At 37.2% G+C, this 27699-nt stretch overlaps 1 protein-coding gene across 7 annotated transcripts in view; it reads right to left on the minus strand.

Moving 5' to 3' along the window:
- The window catches only part of CTBP1 (C-terminal binding protein 1), a 247935-nt gene that overhangs the window by 25583 nt on the left and 194653 nt on the right, over nucleotides 1–27699 (minus strand). For 4 of the 7 annotated variants that reach the window (XM_085314709.1, XM_085314707.1, XM_085314708.1 and 1 more), the window contains 2 exons: nucleotides 12725–12879; nucleotides 237–381 (listed from right to left, as the gene is read on the minus strand). In XM_085314709.1, the coding sequence (XP_085170835.1) occupies nucleotides 237–381; nucleotides 12725–12879 (300 nt within the window). Of the gene's footprint in view, nucleotides 1–236; nucleotides 382–12724; nucleotides 12880–16214; nucleotides 16432–17954; nucleotides 18044–27699 lie in introns of all 7 variants that reach the window. The other 3 variants (XM_085314712.1, XM_085314711.1, XM_085314710.1) reach the window with 3 other exon arrangements.

A 27699-nucleotide genomic window follows, 5' to 3' on the forward strand; every position in this document is an offset into this window, starting at 1 on the left:
GATTTATCTTGAACAGGCAAATTGTCATTCTGTCACAAAGCCATTAACATTATCACTTAATTAACAAATGATAACATCTCCATAATGATTTTTAAACACTTTGATGAGAAAGCTATACAGCTTACAGACTATGTTAGTGGAAATTATACAGACAATATTAATGCTAAGGACTTAGTTGCTATCAGATTTCTGGAGGCAAGTATAAGATGTAAAAAGAACGTCTTGAATACTCATACCTAAATCTCCAGCAGATTTGATGTCAATATTATCAAAACCACTGCCAATTCGGACAATTATTCGAAGTGCTTTAAATTTCTCCAGGTCTTCTCGTGTTAAAGTGATAGTGTGATACATCAGTGCACCCACTGCTTCATTTAGTACCTGCAAGTAAAACAGGAGAAAAAAAATACTTATTTTTTTTTTTCTTTCATTGCATCTCAGCCTAATCATGTATACAAATCTGCAGGTATAAAAGGCTACGTAAGCATTAAATCAATATCTTTTGTTTTAAAGGTTATTTCTCCAGGTATCATCCAGCCTCTTGTACTTTTTTTTCACCTGATATATCTGCTCTAGCGTGATGAYGTTAGCTTTTGAAAGAGCTAAGAGACCTCTACTCATATTCTTATTAAGAGGAAAAACTCCTATCATTTCACAGGAGATGCCCTGCAGTAGTGGACCCTGAGTACRAGCACTGATGGACTGCATCTGTACATGTATTCTGAAAACATAACATGGGTGCAATCACTCACTTTAGACAGTGAATATTTTTATGCTCAGGCAGCTGACATCCAGTTTTGAAGGGTGTAACAGAGCAATATCTCTTGACAATACATTCAGTGGTACAGCAACTACATTATTCAACCATTTGATACCTGAACAGAAAACATTCAGTAATGATCACAAAACTCTTAGACAATAGAGACTGAAATCTGTCAATTCAAACATAAATACAAAATGCCTGTCCCTTAGTTTATTTATACTGCAGCTGTYTACAGCTCTTACTGATGAAAAATTGCATGTCATAAATTGGCATAACTGAKTTGCAAAACTAGATATTACCCAGAAAATCAGCACCTCTAAGAAATAAAAATTCTACAAAGGCAAAAATACTGCAAAAAGGAAAAACTTACAAAAGAGAGTAAAAAAGGAGAAATAAACTAACAGGAAGGCATGAACATCTTCAAATTAATTTAGAGTACACCCAACATATTCAAGAAAGTTAACATGGAGGGCATGGGGAGAAGAAGGGGAAAAGGTTGTCACAGGCAGCCTAGCTGTTTCAATTTCTGCTACTGAAAAGCAGTGACACCGCGTGCCGCACATAAGCGGCTAGCTTATGGTTTAGTGTCAAAAAGCAGAAAGTATTTTGCTCTTTGTATGCAAAGTGGATTGTTTCATTTCTTCAAAACACTTTTATTCCCACCCTACATGCCCTACCTAATATCTTAATCATCCTACAACAAACAAAACATACACAAATCACATCAACATCTAAGCTGGCTGTAATGACTTTAAGAGGTTCCTATAAAGCACGTTACATAAGGGTTCTGTGGAGGCTCTATATTTTATTCAATAGCTTTGTGGTCTGGTACATTTACAGATTCTGTCATCTGAAGTATTTCTGCTCATATAAGCATTTTCTATGGTATTGTAAAATCATTTTCTTAATTAACACACATCATTTTAAAGAACTATTGCAGCAAAATACAATCTCACATACAAAGGACTATAACTTCCTGTTGGAATCCAAGATCTGCAGTAATAATTTTTAAAATTAAAATATACACACCAAATTTTAGAAGAAAATACAAACAGAACCCATGACAATTAAGAAAACCGCTCTTACCTGAATATTTTACACAATGATCTATTGCAAGAGGCATTCTTAGGTTAGTAAACCCAATTCTAAGAAAGATAAAGACCAGGATCCTTTGAGCAGAATTTGGGATCACTTATAAGAGGAAGAACTACTGGAAAATTAAAAGTGGCAGAGCCTTACAGTGTGTGGCAACAACACAATTCAAGGAACAGCTGCAGGCTGTCCCTCCTACAAAGGGCCATACCCGCACAGCCGTTGATTTTAACRGTACAAGAAAGTCCTTTGAAGACTACACCTAGCTGTCATCAATCAGAAAAACTATGCTGACCAGAACGCACTCACTTTAGCTCTCGTAGAGGGTTAAGAAAAAGCAKTTTATTGGGTTTGCTCCCACAGCGACACAGGACCAGCGTAGACCTCCTATAGCACCAGGGCAAAGCCCATACCTGTTGCAGGCTACGCATGCCATACTCTCTCTCGTTATTCGACTGAGTGCCCATCTCAACTGCCTTAGGCTTTTTGGTCTGTTAATTCCTAAAAGAAAACTATTCCAAAAATCCCACAACAATATAGAAATTTCTTCCAACTCCCAGCCTCAATTTATTTGTAGCCCAGCTCCTAGCTATTTGTTTAAACTGTACTTTCCTTCTTGGTGTTTACAATCCGATATATTTATAGAGAGTGATCATATCACCTCTCAGCATTTGTTTGGCTACACTTAACAAGCTTAGTCCTTCCAGGATGACACCTTTCTAGCCCCTCGATCATGCTAACACTTATTCATTGCACTCACGCAATTCTAAGCTTAACTCTTCCGAGTGTGGATGATCAGCACTGCACACAGGCACCAGTTGAAGTCTCTCTCCCCACTGCATTAAAGAGCGGTACCAAAAACAACACTGTGTTTTCGGGAAATCTCTCCTAATGAATCCTCGCATTACACGTGTGTTTCTGCGTGGCCAGCACCTTATGGCAGCTGATCCTTTAGTCAAGAGATAAATCTCAATCTTTTCTCTTCCTAGAGCATGACTTACTGCCACACTCCCCAGTTCACTGCAGGGCCTCCTTCTTGAGTCACAACGCTGACACACGTAGTGCTGAATTTCCTTGCACTTATCACTTCAGGCTTCCAACACCCTCAAGTTCCCTATGATATCGTGGTCCTCTCCAATGTTCCCATGTCTCCCAGCCGATGCTGCATCACTCACAGTTCTTCCTCCCCCTTCCCAGGCTGCTCTGGACAGCCGYAAGGCAGAAGAAAACATCCTTTACTCACGTGTCAGAAGGGCAAAACCTGAAGCAATTGAGAGCTTATGATGATCCATCTAAGGCTTATCCAACAGCCAGACTACTCTTTCCCTCCYCTCCTAGACTGAAGAAAGTGCACATGTGTGTCCATGAAGATGGACAACCGTTACTCTAAACACCACCAGTTCACTCTCAGGGCTGCTGGGGGACCGCATCAAGACGACAGCTGAACTGACTCAGACAACCGTGTTTTAAAATGGCAGCGTTTGATTTGGGAAGCAGCTTTGCACTTCATAATCCTACATGTTTTATTAACTTGGCTCTAAGAGCATCAATTTGGGCTCACCACACTACATTTTGGGGGCCTGTTCAGGTTACGGCTTGGCACTAGGAAGAGACTGAAAAGAACGTGGAAGCTTAGAAATTTGTTCAAGAAAAGGAGGAATATTCTCCAAGTTAATGCTGATGCTAGTCATTTCCACACATAGCACTTAACCCATCATATGGAATATATAACTAACAGATGTAATGACAAATCTTCCAGAATTTTTAGGGTTTGAACCTCTTCTTGGATTATGGACAATTAGCAAGGAAATGCATTGCCAAAATGCAATCTTCTGCTATTGTGTATTACTTCACATTAATTTGATTGATTATGTTAATGCTTTTTGCAACTTGCCATGTAATTGAAGTATGTCAAAAAGACAAAAAGTAATGGCAAAAAAATCTGAAGTTAGAAACATTCAATAGTGGTGGAAGTTAATACTGTCATTTAAAGATTGAAAAAGCTAATAATGGAGGTTTTATATTTTGAAATTTTATAAAGAAAATGTATTTATGTTCTCCATCAAAAAATACACACAAGGAAGTCTAAAACATTTGTCAACAAATAAAAACAAAACCTACCTAAACTACATCTGAGTATAAAACACAAAACTGAAATCCAGTATGAGTGTAAACAGTTATAACAAACTAAATCTTTAGAAAAAATAACCATGCACAGGACTAATATACTGATCACTTATGAAAACACAGCCAGTGGTGGATGCCTGGAAGAGACTGGGATTGTAAAGTATGGKTTTTTTTCAGCATTTCCTACAATCAACTGGTGCAATTCATCGTTCACTGCATAAAAAGCGCCAAATTCTAGTTTAACAGCAATACAGTCAAAGTAAAGCTGGAAGAATCTTATTACAAAAACACCAGCTAGYGTCAATTTGAGTCAGACGCACATTTAACAAGCAGGCTAGAAATTTCAGAACAGCCCAAGTATGTGGCAGTCAGTCCTCTTTCATGATCTCTTACACAGCCAAAAAAAACACAAAAAAAAAACCACTTGGGCAACATCTGATCCAGAACGAGCAGAATCAGCAGGCTGTGTCCCCTCTGCAGCCATTCCTGCTTTCACCAGACTACAACTGTGCTTTTYAGAAAGAAAGGCTCTATGATAAAAGCTGAAACACAGGACAGGAGTTGGCCTCCTCCTGCTGCCAAACGATTCTGTGGCCCGATCTGCAYAACTTTTATGCCTTCAGTTATTGACTTACATCCAGGTGAAACCACAGCGAACTCCRTGGTGAAGGCCTTTGTAATACTCCCTTCAGTGAGCTGACACCGTTCTCAGTCGGGACTGTTCAGACAGGTCTTTCTGCTCTTCAGCCTCAAAATGACTACTCTGCTTTCACAAYGTGCCAGGTCTCCAAGGCTCTTGGAGAACAGATGACACTGCAGTAGGAAATATTTCTATTTCAAAAAACTTAACAAATCTGAAGTAGTGAATATTGAAGGTTGAAATCCTTTTCAAATATTTTCCTCCTTATTTTTTCATCTTTGGTCAGCACTGGGCTACTGTGGCCATCAGCACTCATCATTGTAACATGCCTCGTGAAACTAAGCCTCATATTATTTGAGGAATAATACCTAAGTATCTTCCATTTCTTTTTCAGTCTTGTTTGTTTTACAAAAAAATACAAACGTATCATAACACGCTAAGTATTGAAAAGCCAAGTCTTCTTTTTCTTCTTTGGTCATCTAAAGGTACGCTGCTGTATTTTACTATGGGTGACTAATCCTAAAAGCTTGCAGATAAAATCTGGAGTACAAAAATATAACATAATATTTAAAATTCCAAGCTACTTCAATGCTATTAACTCACAGAGACAGAGCACATTTACAAAATATATACAAAGTGACAATTTTTGTCATAAATGTTTAAAGACCTCTAAAAATCACCACCAGAATATGACACCTGACACATCAACTGGTTCTAGAAACTATAGGATGTTCCATTTTTTTTGGACTTGGAGTTTGCTTTATCATCTCCAAATAAAGTAKGTCACCAGCAGACCCAAGGTATTTTGCACAATTAGAAAAAAATCTTGCTTACACTGGTGGGCTTTATATTACTTGACTTGCAAAAAAACAGATGCATGTCAAATTTGTAACCAGCARTCTAACACAGGAGAAGACAGTAGCAGACTTGTAGCTGCTCTGAATATCTCACAAGAACATCACCTGCTCCATGGTGTWTAATAGGTCTCCAAAACCCTGCTAGTTTGTGCTGCTCTTTAATAGTTCCAGTTTCTCTTTAAGAGACTATCAGCTTAATGTTAGATTTGTATGATCTGGGTCACTGCCAATAAGCAACCCATTTCATGATACACACTTTATTCWGCCAAGGTATTGTCTTGTGTCTGTGACTTTTACTAATTTTAGTGATATTAGATCAGCCCCCATATATTTATATTTTATATGAATACAAGCAGGCACAAATTTTACATGAACATAAATAAAAATTTTCAGGGTCCTGAAAATTGTCTCAAAAAAGTGTATACACTATACACAGCTTTATACATACATATATATATATATATTTACACACAAAAATCTACATATGCTATATAAATTATATATTATAGTGTATGTTTTTACACATATACACATTATGTTTTTATATATGTAAAAATATATGCTACAATACATGCTTACATAGTTATGCATGTAAAGCATGTATTGCTTACACATAAAATGTATATACATACATAACATGTATAYACACAAACTTTAAACAAGACGTATACTCTGTAGCAGATTTCTTTTTAAAAACATTATTAAGCCAGTCTTTCAAACCCAGGATTCATTGACAATTGTACGCAGTAGTTTTATGCCACAAGTCAACTCTCAAAACACTTTTACTAAGTAAAAAGCTAAAAATGAATCATCTTTGTTTTTTAACAGAAGTTCTTTGCAGAAGGCACAGCTCTWCGCATTAATTTGTATGCTCTGTTAATAATGCAGAATTGTGTAACATTTCAACCCAAACCCATTAGCTGTTACAACAGACCGAACTTCTTCGCCACCAGATCGTCACGCTGCCCAAAGGCACTGACAGCAGCAGCACCAACACGCGCAACAGGGTCTCGGAAAACCCAGGAAACGTGGTGACACAGGAAACAAAACCTGTTACTAATGGCCACCGGTTTTCGGGCCGGGGCGACCGCCAGCAAGACGCGGCAGCGCGGCGAGACGCGGCAGCGCGGGCGCCCCCGCCTCGGCCTGCCCCGCCACCCCGGCGGGTCTGACGGCTGCTGGCAGAAGGGTCGCTGAGCACGAGCGCGCGTTTTGTACACGTGTTCGCCGAGATKGCTAAGTGTTAACTGCTTCGTTGTATAACTAAGCGCAACCAAAGTCTTCAGGGCTGTTTTTATTTAACGGTTTTAAATCTTTCATAAAGAATCGGATCCAAGGCTCATTCACAGCACCTTAGTAAATCCCAGAGATTTTAGATTCTGGTTTGGATGAACTCATTTCTCAGCAGGTAACATTTTTTCAAGCCAGACAGCTTCCCTTCAGTCTATAGTCTTTCAGAATTAAATTCTGATGGGGAAACTAAAAAGCTGCAACAGTATCACAAATACAAACAGCAGTGGTGGACCAAGGCAAGATTACAGCTTTACCGCTAAATAAGAAGAAAGAATCCGAAGCTGAAAATATTATCTTATTTGACGGCTAATATAACAAGAATTTAGGTTTGTCTGAACAGCAGCAGCATTCTTCATCTGTTTGTATCCGTTTCAAAACATTTGTTGCATTATGAAAGCTCTTCAGCCCGTCTTTGAAATAGTCTCAGATAAAATTTTAATGACTGGAAACATTCCTACATTTAATTCCTACATAAAAACAGTGACTGGAAATTTCCAAGTCTTACACCACGTAACTAGAAGTTCGACTTTTATATTTTTTAATTTAAACCAAAAACAGGGAAAAGCAAGATGCACCATCAAGGTGATTTAATTTTGATGTAGTTGACTCTTGTCAAAAACAAATACACCAAAAGGAGGACACTGCATAATACACCAAAAAAAAGGAGAATGGAAAAATGTACGCAGCCTCAAATAAACTTGGCTTCTTTCTAGAATATACATTTTGCTTTTAAGATCATTCCTAACCACCTGTGCTTCCTGTCTTCTTCATTTAAGTTTGCAGGGCTCACTTAATTTTTCTTTCTTTCGTTTACACGACTTCTATTTCCAGATCCTGCACATTACTTTCAAATTACTTTGGAGCTACAAAGCGCACTCCGTGTTACAGAATATACAGCAGAAGTCAAGAAAGCCAAAGAGGAAAGAATTTGAACTGCAAAAGTCTTAGGCAACACAAAGCCCTCAAGGGTGTGCTTGAGTCTGTGACTCCTTCAAAGGTACCGAGGTAGAAAGCAGGTAGAAAGCGTGAGAAATACGGCCGAAGTCAGAAGTGCTGGGGAGGCTGCCCAGGAGCAGGGAGAAGCATTAAATCAGAAGTGGCACCGAAAGGAAGAGGGAACTGGAAAAGAGAGGGGGGAGCGACAACAGGGCAGGATGGGGGAAAAGGAAGTGGACCCAGAATGAGCAAGAAAGTTAATTATTTTTAAACAATTTTGGAGGACGAGCACCTATGTTTTTGCTGGTATAAAACATCCTGTACATTTGGAAGCGGTCTGAAATGTTTAGTGAAATGGCTGATTTAGATGTAATTACCTCTAAAAGAAATACAAACAATTTAAACACTGAGTAAGTTTTCACAATAATGGAATTTCTGTTAAAGAAGAAATCTAACCTTAAAATTATCTTAAAATTATTTTTAATAATCTTAATTAATAATCTTTATTTTTAATAATCTTAAAATTATTTTTACTCCAAGCACAACAGAATTCAGTCTCTCAACAGGATGCACTGAACCTAGATCCCACTTAACATTACCTCTCCATGATTAGTTTGGAAGATATGCTGCTTTTGGAAAAAACACACTGCTCAACATCACATAGCCACTATTTAGAAAAGACTTTGGTTGACCTAATGGCAAGAAAATGTAACATTTATAATAAAATAGAACTTARGAGTCAAAGTTTCAACAAGCTTACTATATATACATATCTACTCCCAGAAATAATCATCTACGACTGTCTTTAAAGAACAAACAACTTCGGTATAGGGGGGGAAGGAAAAAAAATCAGTTAAACTATACAGATGAACGATTTTTCAACAAGTATAATGCATGTCTCCTAACTACAAAAAGCTTATTTCAAAACTTTGGGCTGCTGTCAGTAAACGTAAGCCCTGGCAACCTGCTTTTCAAAGGAATGAAACACTTGCATCTTCACCATCCAAATAGCTTTCCAAAGAAAGCAACATTAGGAATGAATGTTTTGACTCAAGATGAAGCAACTTAGGCTATTACTACAGTAAATAAAATACCTATTATTATTTACTTACGACCTTAAGGCAAGTTACTTATTTTCCAAATTTTAACTTCCTCAGCCATAAAGAGAGAATGACAAATAAACTAATTGGCATAAAGAAAACACTACAGAACTAGAAGTCAGGYGTTACTCTTCTTTGAGGAGAACTTTGCTTAATGACACATAATGCGCACAAAGAACACATAATGAGGTATAACAGCACTCACTAACCTCCTGCTTTTGACCCACACAAACGATGTTCAGATCCTGATTTCTCTTCCTCCTTTCCGTATGCATTCAGATTTTTATTAGCCTCTTTGCTTCTCAAAGAAAAAATACCTAGACTGCACTTTGTTGGCATCTCCCTCACAAACGACTACAAATTCCTCTTTTTTACTCCCTACTTTGTTGTCTAGCCATCTTAAAACACTGTAGTTTAAATAATCATCCTGCCTCTGCAACCTTCTCATGACCCAGCAGAAATCCTTTCGCTGGATACCAAAATGTTTACTCTTCAAAAGCTGACTCCTCACATCCTTGTGATCAAGACTCCACAACTATGCCAGCCCCGTTTATATATCTGCCTGCCCTCTTCACTCTTCTGATCACCGCTCGGTAGTCTTCTCATCATGTAATTCTCAGATGAAACCTTCTTTCATTAAATTAATCTACAGTCACCCATTTACATGGATCAGACTTCTGTACTTACAGTAGTGTTGATTTAGTAAAGCACTCTTACCAAATAAGGTGTTATACAAGTGGTACTAAAATACAGGTTTTTCTCTACTATAACTCTACAGAGGTGTTGAAAACAGCCTTTTTTCAGTGCAAGTGAACAGTGGCAGTGAAAAGTGAACACCTTTCATGTGCAAGTGAGCAGTGTTCCAAAATTTGTAAAACTGTCTCTATGTTACAGGAATATATAATATGATACTGCAATATGATAATAAGCTAAGGTTTGTGATTTTTATCACATAAATTTGTTATGTGGTAGTACAGAGGAAGTTTGCAAACCCAAGTATTTTAGGACCRCAAGATTCCTTGGATTAATGGAAATTTGTATTATGGCAATGTACTGAATGCTAATGAAAATACATCTTTCTGAAGGAAATACCAAGTCCACTGAGAACGAATTATTTTGGTGTAACAGAAAGCAAAGGAAGCAACCTTTAGTGTATACACTAAAATACAACAAAATATGTGGAGTCAACAACACGTTGCCTGCAATCTCATTACGTTTCAGTTATTCAAATGTTTTCCAAAGCTACAATCTGAGATGCACACACTGCTGACTGAGTCTCAAAAATCTGAAAAGTTCATTCACTACACGCTACTGGTAAGAGAAAATATTTATAGTTCCTATGGAAAAGCATCCACGTCACACAGGAATTCCCTAGTCTTGATGAACTGTAAGTAAATGACATTGTCCTCTGCTTTACTTCCTGAAATCAGCAATACATGTTATGCAGTTGTCAACATTACAACACTGTTCACCTGAACAGTAGAGTGCTACTACCTAGTAACAAAATAAAACCGCATTCACATTACTTATTCTGCATACACTATTTACTTCTTGTAAATATAATCTAGCTAGTTTATATATTAAAACTATAATGATGGTGCGAGATAGGAAAACAAAATATTAAAACAACTTTTAAACACAAATGAAAATAAATACATTAAAATTGATGTCTTTTGACATCAATTGATGTAATCGTAAAAACAATTACAAATTATTTTTTAAAAAAAAGATTCAACCAACACTTAGTATCAGTTTTTCTGCAAATATCTCAAATTGTCAATGAAGACCAAAGAGGGTGTTCATGTCTGTATTTGTTCTCTGATTAGTAACTTTTAGGTTCTTCCTTACTGTCACAGTGCTGAATAGTCTTAGTCAAATGCACAGCAGAAACACTGGTCATTTTCAGTGAATGTTAGTAAGAACCTAAGGCAATTTTCAACCTTTTGGTAAAACCTTACTGTTTCAAAATCAAACATAACATCATGACAAAATAAAAGTTTAGACTYTGAGTTTGACCATGCACTGTAAAGATGGTCTTCTACATGACTATATAAATATGTAGAAAAACAGACACAAGATCAGAGACACAAGACACAATCTTTCCAGCTCCGAGTCTAGCTTAYAATTAGTACCTTTCTTCAAAAGGAAGGTCAAAAGAATAGTTTTAACTATCCTGTGGGAAACAACAATACACTGAAGAAAGAGTGTYTGGAATACAGATTACATGCTAGTCAGGGAAATTATTTTCTCCGTTTTCCTATTTGCATTATAAATTACCCTCTAAGCTGAACAAAACAAGTTAGTGACATTAATCCAATACTACTGCTACAGAAAGTATCTTTAAAGATCATTCTTGATTATTGTTCTGACAGTAGCATATTCCTATACGGGAAGGATGGTGGGGAGGAGAACAGGACAGGAAATCTAAAAGTCTGTGTTAGAGATGCCCACCAAGCAACTACGCACATTGCTTCTGGAGAGTGGAGTCACCTCTTCTTTTTATCTGAAACATGAGAATCAGCTGTGCTAGTCTGCTGTGTTGATTCAGCATACAAAGGCTTTAGCAGTCCCTTTGATCTTTTTTTTTTTTTTTTTTTTTTTTTTTTTTNTTTTTAAGAAAAACAAGCAAAAACCACCTACAAATTTCAGAAGTTTTAACAACAAAAAAGAAAAGTTTTTTCTAGAATAAAAATGTTTTTCTTAAGAGGAAACAAACTGAGCAGTTGGTTGATACATTCTCACCAAAAGGATGCTGGCATGAAAGGGACTACAGATAATGAGATTTATTCACTTAACATTAATTTCCCTTCTATTATTTTCAAGTAGCTAGCTTTATAAGAAAGTCAAAGAAATGATTTAAGGCTTTTACCATATACAGGTACTAGGCTTTAAAGTGTTTAACAATGATATATATTGTAAAAATATGAGAAAGAAAGAAATAGTTAAAACAGTGATGAATTCAAAATAGTGAAAAACTTCTGAGAACCTGTCACAAACCTAAAGGTTACAATGAGAAAAGGGCAAATCTAACAATATATTTTCAGAGAAGCAAGAATATCAGTGCGAGTCTGCTAGCCAGTACTGTCATCAAAACTCATTCTAATCTGAGGAAATACGGAGGTGAAAATGCTTTGTTGCTGCCTAGACAGAAATACAGATTTCAGATACTAGGCCTTCAACTGAAAAAAGTCTCTGAAAAGAAAGCATAGGCATATTGGTCAGCTGGCTCCCTTTGACATCATCATGAAAATGTGTATCATGCCGCCCTCTAAGAAAACTAGAAAACCTTTGACAATATTAAAAACCACAGCTGTTTTACAGCTTTCCAAACTATCAGGAAAGGGCAATCAATGGTCGTGCAAAGTTCTGAAATAACATATATTTAGAATATACTTCCAAATTCATTTTCTGAATAATTTTTATTAGTATTTGTTTTGAAACACTTTTCTGTGGCATCAGTTCTCAGTGCATATGGCTTCCTACCTTCATTTGCACAATTCCTTGGCAAAACAGAGAAGTCTGAAAGTTCTCAGCACAGTCAATCCAATGCTTATATTTGACTCTCCACTCAAAGAGCTATCAACAGCGTTTTCAAGAGGCCCATTTCAAAATATCACATACAGATACTTTTCTCCCAGRTGTAACTCTCTCCATGCAGCTCATTCCACTACATTCAGTGGGTAAGCATAATGAACAACGTCCAATGAAAGATACGCTGCACAGGAGTGTATGTCGAGACAGGCATTTCTGCGTTCGTCATTTACTGAAAACAGTTAACTTACTAGCTCAGATAACCTCAAGTGTTAACCAAACTACAAGAGCTAAAACACTGCCATAGCTAACACAGTTTGTAATCATAAAAATATTTGCATTTTGTTTTCTAAAACACTTAAACTGTACCACAGTGTAGTATTACCTTTTCATGAATTTCTTGTGTAGACTGAGCATCACAAAATGCCACTGTGGCTACATCCTTCAGAATAGGCATTTCTACTGTACAATCCCTGCCATCCAGCAATGCTACCAAAGGGCGCGGATGCATGGGCCCGTTCATGATCGGGGGTCGAATGCCTATGAAGAAACAGAGAAAAGGTGTTATTCAAGCCACGATACTCTAACAAAAAAATAGATTACAGCTAGTCTCTGTATTCTGATAGCAGGAAAAGATTTCAAGGACTGAAGCCACTAAAATGGGAACAGACTTACTGTCGTAACAAGCAAAATAAAGAAAATAAGAGCTGAGAGATAAAAATGCTATGGAGCCTCAAGAAGCTGAAAACAGAAGGTGAAAGAGAACACTAAGGCAACAGTAAATTTTTAAAGGGACATCCTTACTGCACTACCAAAAAGTGTCTGTGCAATTGTAACCAAGATTTATAGTTTGATTAGATCCCACACTTTGTAAGCTCTAGACAGAATGAGAAAAAATCCAATCCAAGCCTGTAAGAGCATAACTTATGGAATATCATAAGCAATTCAGTGAGTATTCAATTTACATATAAGATACTGATCTGCTGAGACTAAAATCACAGTGATATAAATTATTACAGTAAAAATTTATATCTACTGAAGATCCAATGTCAAAATAAAAGCTTTAATACTGATCTACGTAGGTCTGCTTAGACTTATAAATTTTATGAAACACTTCTGCATGACCTAGTCAAATAAATACATCATACATAATCTCCCATCAAAACCTCTCTGACAAAATATGAACAAAATGCCCACGCCTAAACCAACATCACACTTAGAGGAACATTGTGCAGCAACAAAGAAACACAAGCGTTTAATACTTGAGGAAGAAAAAACAGTTGAAAGTGCAGACTTCACGTGTATCYTCTTTGTAGAGTCTTAAAATGAAAAGTAATCCTTACAACAACATATTTTGAGAGAATCTTTTAACAGTAGAGATGCTGTAAGCATACAGAAGTACACAGTAATAATACCAAACCACTACTTTTATACAAAAGTAGTTAAGTATGGGTGGAAAAAAAGGGACTTCCTAAAGAGATAAGGAAAAATGAAAACAAGAATAGAGTATATGATTGTTTTCCTCTTTCAAAACAAGCAGCTTAAAACACTGCAAAGAGAATCAGGCTAGACATTTCTTGTACGCACATTTCAGTGATACACATTTGTTGCAGTGTGAATTTAAAACTCTGCATATTATTTCCTCACTGGGATGAAATGCAGGTCTGGGGCTGAACAAGCGCAACTAAGGAGACTGTTACCCTCAATATCTCAGTAACTGCCTAGTCTGCACCCATACATTTTTTGTTCAGATCTATTAAACTGAAAACGACAGGCTAGTCCTCCCACAACCTGGCACTTAAAAAAAAAAAAAAAAAAGTTAACCTATTCAACCAGTTTTATACTTGAAGACTATTAAAGCAAGGAGATTGTGATTTTTTCTATATCCATGCTGTTTYAGTTAACATGTCAACTGTAAAACTTCTAGAAATTGCAGCTGGCTTTAATTTAAGTGTAACTGTACAATGTATTTTTAATTGTTTACTCAGCAGCAAAGAGCAAAAGGAGCTCTCAGACTCAGGACATGATGGCAATAGATCCTAGCCCTTTCTTTTGCATTTGGTCACTGCTTAAATGTTTTTTTTTTGTTTGTTTGTTTTTTTTGTATGAGTCCCAGCATCTCCCGACAACTGATTATGCCTATGGACTGCAACTGCAGTACTTGCACTACAGCCGACAGGCATTTCAGATATTACAATATTCCCCAGCAATACTTTCTATGGGTAGAATAGTCGTGAAAACGCTTAAGCGCATCAGTTCCTAACGTCTGTTGCGGGCATCCTTAGAAACACTTCTAGTGCACAAAAAAAATTCACTGATTATCTTTATAAACTAGCACTTAATATCCAGCACCAAATTAAATAGAAGCCTTTTTAATATATTTTTTTAAAATCCTGCATCTTGCAAACTTACTGCTGTTACTTGCATCAACCAGAAAGAGTCACATACCTTACGTATCAGTTATATTTTTAATAAATAAGCCACAGTCTAATAATGTGGTACAGGACGCAAACATAACATGAATACATAATGTAAATGCTACACAGTTATACAGAGAATAATTACTATTCTTTAATTGGAACTTAATTATAAAATCCCGCATTAAATTTAGAAACATCGTAAAGTATGTTACAGACCTGCTTAAATCTCTTGCAAAATAATGTATATAATAATAAAATGTAATTATGTTTTAAAACATAAATGTAAAATGGCATTGCAAGTCCTATTCATGCTGAACATCATAAATGGTGCTCCTTTTACAAATAAAATGCTATGGTCATCATCTCTGCCAGCCCAGCAAAGTCAGATCTAATGACAAGTTTAAGCCCTARCTAAAAGAAAAAAAGAAAATTAACTTTGATAACTGTTGGAGGTGATCAAGGAGGAATATGGTAYAGCCAATTCCCTCACAGCTGCAACTAAAGCATCTCTGTCAACAGAAGAGCACGTAAGGTTCAAAATAATAGAGAACAGAGTACGAGATTAAAAAACTGTTGTTGTTAAGAATCACTTTTCTGACTAGAACTACTCTTGAAAAGTGTAACAGAACACAGCTTCAAAAAGGAAAAAAAAGCRTGGCGTATTTCTTCCTTATGCCACTATTGATTTTAACTGAACTACTTTTGTCTAATGGTGGTGTGAGACCCCAGCTCACAGTACAGAAATGAAAGTCAGAAAAATAACTAGAAGGATACTTCTGCCCATGAAAATCTCAGACTTGGTCATGTTAACAGACTCCTCTGAACTCAAAAATATTCAGTGACCTTGACCATGAAAACACTACAAATACCTTGTTGCCAAAATCCTTTCTGAACTCCAGTATAGACTTCCTGTTGCACAATCTTTCTGCCTAAATACCGTATCACTGAATTACAGACAATAGCTCAACACTTAAGTAAACTTACGGTAACCTAATCACAGTGGCCATCACTATTTAAAGTTTACATTTCGAAAGACAGTTTCGCTATGAATCGGAACCTTCTGAACAAAAAAATATTTCTTCCACTGTTTAGACACATTCTGTCCTTATCTAGAAATGTCATGCTGCACCACGTGTTTGGTTTTACAGTAGACCCTTAATGTGGTAGGATAAAGCAATGTGTATTTAAGAACAAAATTTTCCACATCTGCATTAACAGTGAATCATGCAACCCAGTGCCAAAGAGGAGTAACTGTAAACTGGTCACAAATGACATTCTGCACCACAAACATGAAACTCAAAAAAAGTTACTTTACTTGGTCTAATCAGAAATATGGTTTAGCATTGTACATAACACAGATGATAAAAATAAACCATCCACCCCCATATCTTAGAACCTGTATTATTTACTATGGGAGTTTATCCTAACTTCAGACTTTCAGGAACCCCTACCAACCTGACATTTCTTAATCTGAGCTTGATTTCCAGGGTCATGAATTCGATTTCTCAATGCTTTACAATCTTCAGTATTCTGAAGCAAAATAGCAGCCTGTCATTCGATCCTCATTTCCATGTCTTTAATTTTTCTTGCAGCCTCCTGCAATCTTGAACCAAAGCTTTTAAACTTCTTATCCACTGCAACCTCTGTGGCCTGGATCGTGTTCAAATTTTTACTAAAAATTAAACACAAAAAATACATTAAAACAACATTAAGGGTCTGACTTGTGCGCACAGAAGTCAGGAGACTCAAAGTTAAAGCTTCTCACTGCATCTGCACTCTTCCCCCTTCCGCTGTGGGTCTGCCACCAGCCCTGCYGGGCTGCCCCCATCCAGTAACACCCCACTGAAATCAGCGGACTGTTAGGACGCGCACAGCCCCACACAGGACAGCCGGTGCACCGCCAACACCCGTACCGCAGCGGGCGGCACTGCTCATGCGCTGGATGCTCGGCCTCGGTGAGCAGGGGTCTGAGGAGAGTCKGGGATCTCCAATGCCACCGGTGCTGGAAAGCCAGGCTCTGCAGGGAGTGTTAAAGATGGAGTGAGAAGCCTTAACTCTGACCTTGCTGGGTTTAAGTCAGGCCCTTAAGGTTATCTAAATGTATTAAAGAAAAAAGTTTTTCCTGATAGCTCAATCCAGCTATTAAGTTACAGAGTGGGGCTTCCCCCCCACCCCAGTCAGTGTGGAAAATGTCTGGKGGTGAAGCTCCTGCCTCAGTAACAGCTACTGTGTCAGTGGCTGCTGGAATTTTTCTAAAATAATACCAGGTATAACATGTACACACACATATACAGACACACATACACAGAGTCAGAGCACTTAGCCACATGATGAAGAACTACRTATGGACAACAAAACAGCATCTTTTTTAGGCTGCTATTTGGGCTAGCTGCTCTTTAAAACAAAACAAACAACAAAAAAATCCCCACAARTCATCCTAGTCTATTTGTTAGAGTACAACCTTGAAAAATTAAAAAGCAGCTTTCAGCTAGAGAACTTGATATGAAATCAGCCCAGTGTACGAGCAATTCAAGTGTTTGTGCAGTCTTGCAAACCAGAGGATTAATGAATTTATCACCCAACTTTGTCACCAAAAGGGGGGAGAGAGGCTCTTCGACTGTTAACTCCATACCTCTGGCAGCATAAGGCTCCAAATTATCCAACCAAACTTGGCATGAGATGTATTTTCTTAAAGCTCAAAAAAAGCAGACCTACACAAATGCTTTAGTTGCCTTCCCACTCCCAAATCATACCTGTGCCTGCTGTCACTCTTGAAACAAGGGTATACACCTCTGCCTACTACCTTACACGCGGCACACTTAAGCAAATAAAATCAGACATGCTGACTACTGCAGGATAAAAAACTTCCTCCTGACATATTCTAGGCTTTGATCATTTTAAATCTTTTCTAAAACAACCATTTCTGTTACAAACAGACAGTTAACTAAAGTGATCCTGTTACACAAATAGTAGTGTTCTCAGCGTAGGTTGTCATTTGAAGCCATTCGCTGACATGAGATAGGAAATATAACACAACAAGATGAGCTATTAACGCAGATAAACAATGTCACTACTACATTTCTCTGTCACTGATCAATATAACATCATAAGAACAATCGAAGTCTCTCAAAAAAAAGACATAAATGTTAAAATTAAAGGACATTGTCAGGTTTGTAGGCCCAAAATTTGACCTACCTTTCATTTTCTTAAATCTGTTTGCAAAGTCCATGTAATTCTTTAAATGTGTTTTTCTTTTTTCAAAACAAATGCTTCAATTCTTTTTTCTGAAAAATACATCAATGCCAAAAAGCACAAAACTTATGAGTAACCCTATAATGACAAACCAACACWCACATGAAATGGAGGAGAGCAACAATGCAAATGAGTTTTCATTTTCAAGTTTCTTGTGGTTCTTAAACAACYATGAAAGATTAAATAGCCAGGAAAAGTTCCTTGACAATGTCCTTTTAAAAGAATTTTTCCTACAGAACTTCCCCTATGCACTATAAACATCAAAGTGAATTAAGCTTTTAAACAAAATGTAAACAACCAAAAAACCAAAACAATTAACTTTAACAAAAACAGGACCCTAAAAYGACAGGTTGGACATTCACTTAGTTCAGTCTTGCCTGTTAACATAAGAATTATCCCCTACAGCATCTAGTTCTACCTTATATTCTTACTCAGGCTGTAAATTTGGTCTGAGTTGTCACTTATTTACCCTGAGTCCTCAAAAACCTGGATGCTTTTCATAATAAATGTTTACACYAAGTAAAAAGTTGTCAAAACAAGCAAAAAAATCCCACTCATAACATGACCACCGAAGCTGTTATGAATTCGATTTGCCAATACGCACTACAAAAATTACCAGAAAAGCCATACTTTAAAGTCTTGTTTTATGGTTCATGATACATCATGAATTTTTAAGTGTGGGACTTGGTTTTGACAGCCTCCTTGTTCTGCGTGGCGGGGCCCGASGCGACATTTAGAACCACGGGAGAACAGAGCTCTACCACCAGGCAAGSAGCACCGAACGCAGGAACACGCCGCAGGCCGATCGGTGAAGCGCGTGCAAGAGAAAAAAGCATGTTTAACCGTCTTCCTCATTCCGATACTCGGCCTCCAGACCGTATGCTATCTGACACAAAAACCTCCCGATTCCTCCAGAACCAGTGGCAGCATCGATTGCCACGGTCTTCGGTGCAACTCAGTTCATTTCCCACGACGTTTCTTTTTGGTGGCGGGGGGGGGAAGCAGGAAAGGGGGTGCGTGAAGAACACCACCAAATGAGGCACGTGCAAAAGGGGGATAGCTGAGCTCGGACGYCCGCACTACTTAGCAGATGGACTTCTACTCCCCTTTTTTGCCTCTCCTCCATTTAATGTTTCTGGCTGGACTTAAGATTTTAGGGACCTGCTGCAAGTCTTACTGAMATTAACAGAAACAATCCCAAAATGATTTTCAAATAAGACCTGTGCCTTAAAATGTACATAGAAGACTAAGCCTAAGCTTCACCTTAAGCATATGCACACTCTTTCCTGAAGTCTACAGGGCTTAAAGGTTAATGCTGAACATGCTGAAGCTTTACTGAAGCAGAGCATAGCTAAGGCATGCTACTGCACTCGGTATTTTTTATTTACCTAAACGCAGTAAAAACAAGTCATCTTCCTTCTTTTCTTTTTAATTTGCAAGAGACCAAGAAAAATAAAAGTGGTTTCCGGTGCAGYGCTGACCCAATGATGTGCAAAGCAGTCACACCCATCTATATCCTCCTGCTAATTGCAAAGACTGAAATACACCCAACCACTCTCTCAGGACATTCGCAGCTCATTCATGTACATAAAATATATACCCAACTCCACTACTATGTAGTTACCACCCTGGTTCATAGACATCCACAGTACTTGGACTTATGCACGTATCATGTCTTTATTTTACTACTGTGGGAAACGAGTGTCCAAGCAGATTGATACATCATACAACACAAAGCCCTCAAGAGTATTTCCATACAGCTCTCTTGCTTGATTTTCCCTTTTGGCACAATCGAAACAAAATAAGCCAATGRTTTCTATWTAGAAAATTCTACATTTTCCCTGCTGTTACTGATAATCAAGATTCCTCATTACTGCTCTGTACTTACATAGAAATAAACGTGGCAYGCTCAGATATTATGGTCTCATAACYGTGAGAACAGCACTACTTTTGAGAAGCCTGGTCTAAGTAGTCCTTTTTAAACATATAGTAATTCTGTTGTTTTCTCCCCTCTAATGCCTGTCAGCATGTCTCAAAATCCTTAATGCTTGTCAGYGTACAAAAAATGAACTCCCTACCAGAGAATTTCTGAAGCCTGTGATCAGAAATAAAGTTCTGTTAATGGAAACAAAATCTTCTGACGACGTTTTCTATTAATTACACATTTACTTCAAACACGCATGTGAAAACTAGCAGGACGTATTCCACATCTATCAAAAAAATTACTCAAATGATATATTCTGAGCATGCTATAACGATAAGCCTAATCTTAACTAATGCTTTTCAAAATAAGTCTGAAATAATATGAATCATAACTATTTAATGTCAAATGAACAAGAATAACAAAGGGTTATTTTAAAAAGTGTTTTGTCTATGACAGTTAAAAAGCAACCTAAACCACAATATTCAGTAACAACTAAATCAAATACTAAATAAAAGTGTTAGCATTAGCAATAAAATGTATACCAAATACAATATTGTAGAGTTGCCATTTTAAAATAACAGACACACAAAGGCAAATGCCACAAAAAGGAATAATAATTTAAAGAACAGAGCTTTCCCTTGATAAGCAGCATTTCAGTGCCTGTCCACAGCAAAGACTCTGTTTCAAGTGTTTTTAACTTTATTAAGAAGGATGGAGGAGGAGGAAAACAAATTAGAAACATATCTCAAATGGTGCACCTGAGTACACCCTAGCTGAGTACACGTCCATTAATTCCAGCTTCAGAGAAATTTTAGCTAAGGCTGCCAAATTCATTACCTAGAACACCAGTTTTAAGGTGACTGTGAAATGCCCCTGCCTGCAGACTGTGGCTTAAGCCACAAGCTACTTTATAACTAACAGGAAGTAATGCAGTGAAACTCAGTACAATATATACAACTAAGAATCAAAGAATGTGAAAATTATGACATGCTTCAGCAGTCACTTTTGCCTATAATTCTAACTAATGACATTAACTTCTTTCCTACTTACGGATGAGACTATCTCTAAAACAGAAAACTGAACGCATGAATCAAGCTTGCAAACAAAGACATTCCCCCGCTGCACCGCACTCCAACTCCCAGGACAGCTACCACGGAGCAGGCTGATAAATGGCAACTGGGGTGGTGGTGGTGGTGGTGGGGGGGGAAATAAACAGGAAAAAAAATTCCTTAAGACATATCCGAACTTTAGTTTAAAATATAACGGAGCTTATGTGCTACCCTATAAACTGTATAGGTTGGTGGTACGATTTTTTTATTTATTAAAAAAAAAGAGCAAGAGAAAGAAAAAAAGAAAAAGAAAAGAAAGGCTAGAAAACTCCTCCTGACAGGAACTGGAAAAACAATCTGCTTCAACAATCGTAATAGGAGCAGAATGATTAACTCCCTTAGCCATTCCAGTAACAATATTTATCATGCCAAGATACACTAAGACACTTTCCACAGAAGATGCAGTACTGGATGACTCTGAAGACAATAACCAGGATACAGAACAAGTCTAAAACAGGTTGGCAAARCAGGGCTGTAATTCCACATGAACGGAAATGCACTCAATACAGAAGCAAGCAATTCTTTCTTTTACCATGTTATCAGAGCTGGCATCTTTGTGGAGAATTTCATACAGGCTGAACATCCACATAACATAAATTTAGAATGTAATGCACTCACGGAGTTACTCTTGATCTGTCTATAAAATATTATGTATTTGAACTGTAAAGGAAATAAGTTAAAAAATAAAAATAAATCTCTCTACTCCTAAAATACTTCTCCTGCAATAAGCCACATTATTTCAGCAGGTTTTGTTTTGAACCCACTCCTTGAACCGTACGTACGCTTTGGGAAGGCAGTAACGTTTTCTAGGCCGTCAACGCAGTCACCTTTGTAAGCAGTAACTTCACATCATGTTTTAAAGACATTGCCAATGATGTATTACAAAGTAAAATTTCTGAACACAGCCTGTCATGATGGCTATTCTTTGTGCTCTTCTTACATTTTAATTGTTGTACAAGATGCTCTCTCAGAAAAAGAAAACCAATAACTCAAGAGCAGCCAACATCAAAGACTTGCTTTATTCTGATCCCAAACACCAAGAGCAACTTCTTTAGCAGCACTCCTGTACTTTGGCCAAGAACGTTAAACTATTACCTGGGACACACCTTGTTTTCCTTATCAAAAAACCTCAAGATAGGCAAGTGTGGGGCCTTAGATATCAAATTAGTTTCACAAGGTTTAATTTTTTGAGGTCAGTAGGCACACTCAAGTGACGCTAAAAACAACAGTACTGAACTATTCTACATGAACACTTAGCTGTCGTCTTTATTTTATTTTATTTTTTAAGGAAAGCATCTAATATGATTCATCTTCCTTTCAACTGAAAATCATGGTACTATTTGTGGTAGCAATGCTCCCAGTTAAAAAAAAAAAATCAAAAAAACAAAAAAACACTCTTATTTAGGAGGAGAGCTAGAAACTTCCCCTAAATTTTACAGCTAAAACATTAGGAAGTCTGGGCTATTTATTTCTTAAGATTAGTGCAATTAAAAAAGGAAAATTCACACAGCATTAAGGTTTCTGGCAAATGGGAATAATAAACTTTGAGTTACGTTCCACTATGTTCCTCGGAAAACCAAAGTGACTCTCCAAATCCAAACCAGTGCACAGGGCTCCTTAAAGCCCCAATTTYTCTCCCTTGGACTCTCCCTTTCCAGTTCCTCCCACAACCACCAACCCCTGCTGCTCTCTGGCAATACTAAAAAAACATGGTTGAGGACGATTACAAGCTACAGAAAAAACATTAAAGTACAGTTAAAAAAAATGGGAAAATGAGAAAGTCTGAAGCCTAAGGGAATCAAAGTCTTCCCATTTCCCATCTAGTGTATTCTGTAGGCCAACCCATACTGAGCCCATTTTGAATAAATAAGATTTTCTAAAAAGATGTTCATYTTGAAGGTAAGCAAACAGGATGTATAAAAATGACAAGCGCACTGAGAATGAGCCAGTAACAACAGTCAAAGAGCCAAATAAAACAGCCACTTTAAGGCAAAAGCTTGGTTTATATTATCATGTTACATTTAATCATAATATAATAAAAACATATGATGTAAGAGAACTGTTCTACTGAGCTTTTCTTCAAGCAGAGTTTTGAGTTTCARTTACAAAGACTCTGGTCCCAGCATCACAGTTAAAGCTGTACTGAAAAACAGTCAAAATGGGGAGTTATTCCCATGACTTGATGAGAGAAGCAAAATATTTCTTCCCACACATATCAYATATTTAAAGAACTTGGAGAAGGTTTTTGAACGCTTTGTTTTCACTGAACTAGTGAAAAGTCAGAAGTCTTTAAAAATGACCCAYATTTGCATTTTTTCACTAGGCTTTATAGTTTCTTTTAATCTCTGTAGTTTAACCATTTCAAACTTGAAAAGAGACCACTCACATGTATAAAACTGCTTTGTCTGCAGATAAAGGCTTCAAACTGTCAATTTTTCAGGGCACAAATCATGTTCCATCTCTTGCTACAAATTRCATAACGTCAACAGCAGCAACCTCAGTGCTAAAAACATCAGTTCAAAGAAAATTTTTAGAAAGGAGTTACTGAGTCTACTGTCAAGAGCTACAAAATCTCGAACAGGGGTAGTGTTCATTCTTCCCACAGGCAACATTTCTTAACTGGTTATCTTTCCAGTTTCACAACAGTGTATTCTTGGTTTGGCCTAGAGCTGTATTTCAGAAAATAAGTTCACGATTGCATTTCCCAGCAAATAAAAGATGTCACTTTGCAGTTTTATTCTAGCATCTTCCATACACGTTTTAGCTTAAAAAATAAACTTATTTTAGCTGCCGTGTCCACCAATCTGCAGGCAGAGACATTTACAGAATCTGCCCACGGCACATATGTGCGTCACACAAATGTTGTCTCCCCCTCTCTCAGTGACAGCCTCAAACTTCTGCAGCGTTATGGTTTGTGAAAAATGGACAGTTACAGAGACAGACCATAGCAACTTCCTTTCAAAACAAAATACAGATTGACAGCAGATTGAGAATTAGAATGGAAACTACTGTATCAGATCAATAAAGCATTTCCAAAATAAGAAACCTTACTCTATGGTTTTTCTACCTACTCAAACTAGGAGCACGATAAACAACAGGGCGCTCAGAGGCTTGCACCAGTGTTCTTCCGCAGCCACGTAGCCACCAGCAGCGCTCAAATGACTTGGAATTTTGTAATCCAAAGATAATCAAAGGATCATCTACTTCATGCAGGTAAACTGAGAAAGTATTGAGAGATTTGGATTGTGTTCAGAAAAACAGACATAGGATACAGAAAGATATTGGAAAGCAAGTCCTGCTGGCTGTCACTTCTGCAAAAGGGAGGGAATGACAACCCTCTGTTTGCCCAGCCCGAGAGAAAAATGACCTGGTAACTCCCAGAAATCAGGAGAGCATCTGACTGGGTGACATGAAACTAATCCTCGTTCTTGAGATCTAGAAACAGCAGAGCAACAGGTCTTTGCAACAGACTAAACTTCCCTATTTTCTGAATGAAAAGCAAACCAAGTTAGTTCAGGTGTTTCCATACAAAAATAATAAAAACAGAAGTTATTACTTCTGTGCCCTAACTTTACTTTTTTTTCTTTTTTCATATTAGATACTTTCATAGCACAACAATTATTTCATCAGAGTAAATCCARAGGAAATTGCAGCTCTTCCAGCATTTTCTTCAAAGACTTTTCCCAAAAGGTTAATCTTTTAGTTCTTTCTGTCCCTGATTGGATCAAAAGTTTCAAAAGGCCAAAAGGAAAAGCAGGCCAAGAACAGCGRGTGAAATTCGGAGTATAATTCTCAGCGAAAATTTGACATCCACGGGTAGCTCAGATGAGGTTCAATTATTAGGTCTAACCTGTAAACTAGTTAAATCGGGTATGTATAAATGGTGGAAAAATTTTACAGAGCTAAAGTTGCCYAAGAGTTAAATACTTTAAGCAGTAATTCCACCTGCACATTCTTACACTTTGGGGGAAAAAAAACAGTTAGCATTACTACTTCTTACAAACACTACAACGCTATGCTATATTGTGAAACGTGACCCTTTTGGGCGACCCTAAACTGCTACTCACAGTTAAGAATATTAAAATTATAGAATACCCACTGSTATTTTCATGAGAAATTTACTTTGCAAGTTTTGAATGTTAGTGAATATAAAAATATCTTGTGCGCAAGCTGCAACATATCAACTTATTTTAAAAAAAAAATCATTAAAACACTTCTATTGCATTATTACCCTGCAGGCATCTAACTTTGTGGCAAGCACTGTATGATGCTAGAAAACAACAATATCACAGCAGTCAAACCATTTGCAAAGTGAGTGGAAATTCTGAAAGCTGCATAGCTAATAAAAATACAAACCTTCTGGTGACACACTGATACCTTTCTACACTTCATACGTTTCTTTTCAACCTTGTTCAATAGCTACTTTCCAGAATGCACAGATAAAGCACTCAAATTAAGTATGACTGTTTATTCCTTAAAAMATGTCAACTATTTCAGGTAAAGATAATTAAAGAAAGAACAGGACTGGTTAACGTAACTTTTATGTCAAAAATATCTACAGGACAACACGATTAGTAGCTTAATTCTATGGGAGGTTTGGCAGGCGCCCACAGAAGACTTCCCAAGAGAAAGGAAGCTTTCGATTTCAATGAGTACCATATCCACCCTGTGAATAAAGGAATGCAAGAAAGACACCGTCTTCTTACTGCAGAGATCAAACAGCAGCAAGTACATTTAACTTAGTGAGTAGCTCTCAATTTATAACAAAGCCACCTGACTATGCAACAAAATAACACAACAACTACTGACTGCRGCGCGAACTTAAATACACCATTGGTCAGAACAAAGTAGGGAGTGCTGCAGGTAAAACTCAAATGCATCGCTCCTTTCGTAAGCACGAATACCATATGGAAATATATAAATGAAAATATATTTTACTTAAAATACACCCATTCACAACAGCTGCATTCAGCATCCTGAAGCCTACCTGTGAAGAAGGCTGACATTACAGCTATTACAGCCCCACGCTCGCGCTTTCAAGKAAGGATGGGGAGGAAAAACAGCAGTTTACAACAACCATGACAGAATTACATCTTGTCGCCAGCCACTGTGACAAGTACACTGAGATTTGTAAGGGTGGAGCCCATTTATTTTTCGCTTGTCTCTGCAGAGACAGACCCATTTGTTTACGAGAGAACAGAGCGCAGAAGGTTTTCGGTAGTTTTCTTCGGTGCCTAGGACGAGCCAGCGCCACACAGGAAGCGGTATAATCTAACTTCTGCTCACAGCTGCGCTAGGGTTTGTAAAAATGTGATCTGTAAAATGCTGTAAGCAAGACAAAAAGTTCGAACCTGTCTTCCTGAACTTCTGAGAAAGCCACTTTCAAATGACCCATGAGAAAGCTCAGCATGGTCTTAGTAGAAGGGCTTAGTACAAAGCATTTATTTTTCATTGAATTATTTAAAAGATGAATAATTGTGAAAACATAGGGGTTTCACCTACAGTTTTTTTGGTTTTGTTTTTACAGCCCAGAGATACTTATATTAAGAAAAGAGAATACGGTGAGGCTGAAACAGACCATATGGTTGCTGAGTAATGCCATGAAATTCATAAAACATGAACAGAGACATGAACAACACATTTATAAACTGCAGATTTTTAGCAGTTTTACTGAAATTTGACAAATCTTGTATAGATGTATCCTTTTCAAATTGAATTGCATGGACTTTAACTTGGGGAATAAAGAAAAAGCAGCATGGCAAAATATGTGATGAACGAGATGAACTGACTATTAAACATGTAAAACTGAGTTATGAACACTATCAATTCGATTTGTTCATTTTCTGTTTACAGAAAGCATACTGCCTATGAACTGATATAGTGAAATAAACATTTGAAGGCTGGAACCGGAGGGAGGAGTTGCAGCCAAAGTAAATTAATTCAAATCTTAYTTTTACTCCAGGTATCCAATCTATATAAAGTTCTTCAGACAGTGGTCCGTAGCTTTTAGAAATCATGAGATTAAATGAGACTCTAGTGAATTTGGATGCAACTATGTTGAGAGCAGACAATTTGTGCTCACTTAGAGTATGTCATATGGAGATAACTAAACATCTGATATATATCAGATATTTAGTTACCTATACTTAAAATAGTAAGTATTTGGATACAGTTTCAGATTTCTATAAATGTGAACAATATAAATGTGACCTGCAGACAAATGACACACAAAAATATATTTTTGGAGCAATTTAAAATGAGAAGGGACTCAGTGACACTCACGATGTATCAAAATGAGAAAAACTGCAAGTCATGTCACCATTTTAGGGAGAAAGTTATGATCATGTATTTGCAAGAATGACCTAGTGTAAGTGTTCTTCCTTATGTTGAGTCTGACAGCGAACTTGTTTTCCTCCCAAAAGCAGCCACTGACATGTATCACCATATCACCAAGAATATTGCTGCGTTAATTATGCAAAAATCTACAACACATTATGTTCACCCATGAGATATTTCGGAAACGTCAAACCTCACCAAAATTGTAGAACATCAGTATCAATCAGTCTCTATTAGAAAACAGTGTTCTAACATCAAGAAGGAAGGGTAGCACCAATAAATATAATAATAATAAAAAGAAGTTTAGTGACATGACTTT

The sequence above is a fragment of the Rhea americana genome, unplaced genomic scaffold (assembly GCF_003343005.1).
Source record: "Rhea americana isolate MKP2758 unplaced genomic scaffold, rheAme1 scaffold_41, whole genome shotgun sequence".
Lineage (NCBI taxonomy): Eukaryota > Metazoa > Chordata > Aves > Rheiformes > Rheidae > Rhea > Rhea americana.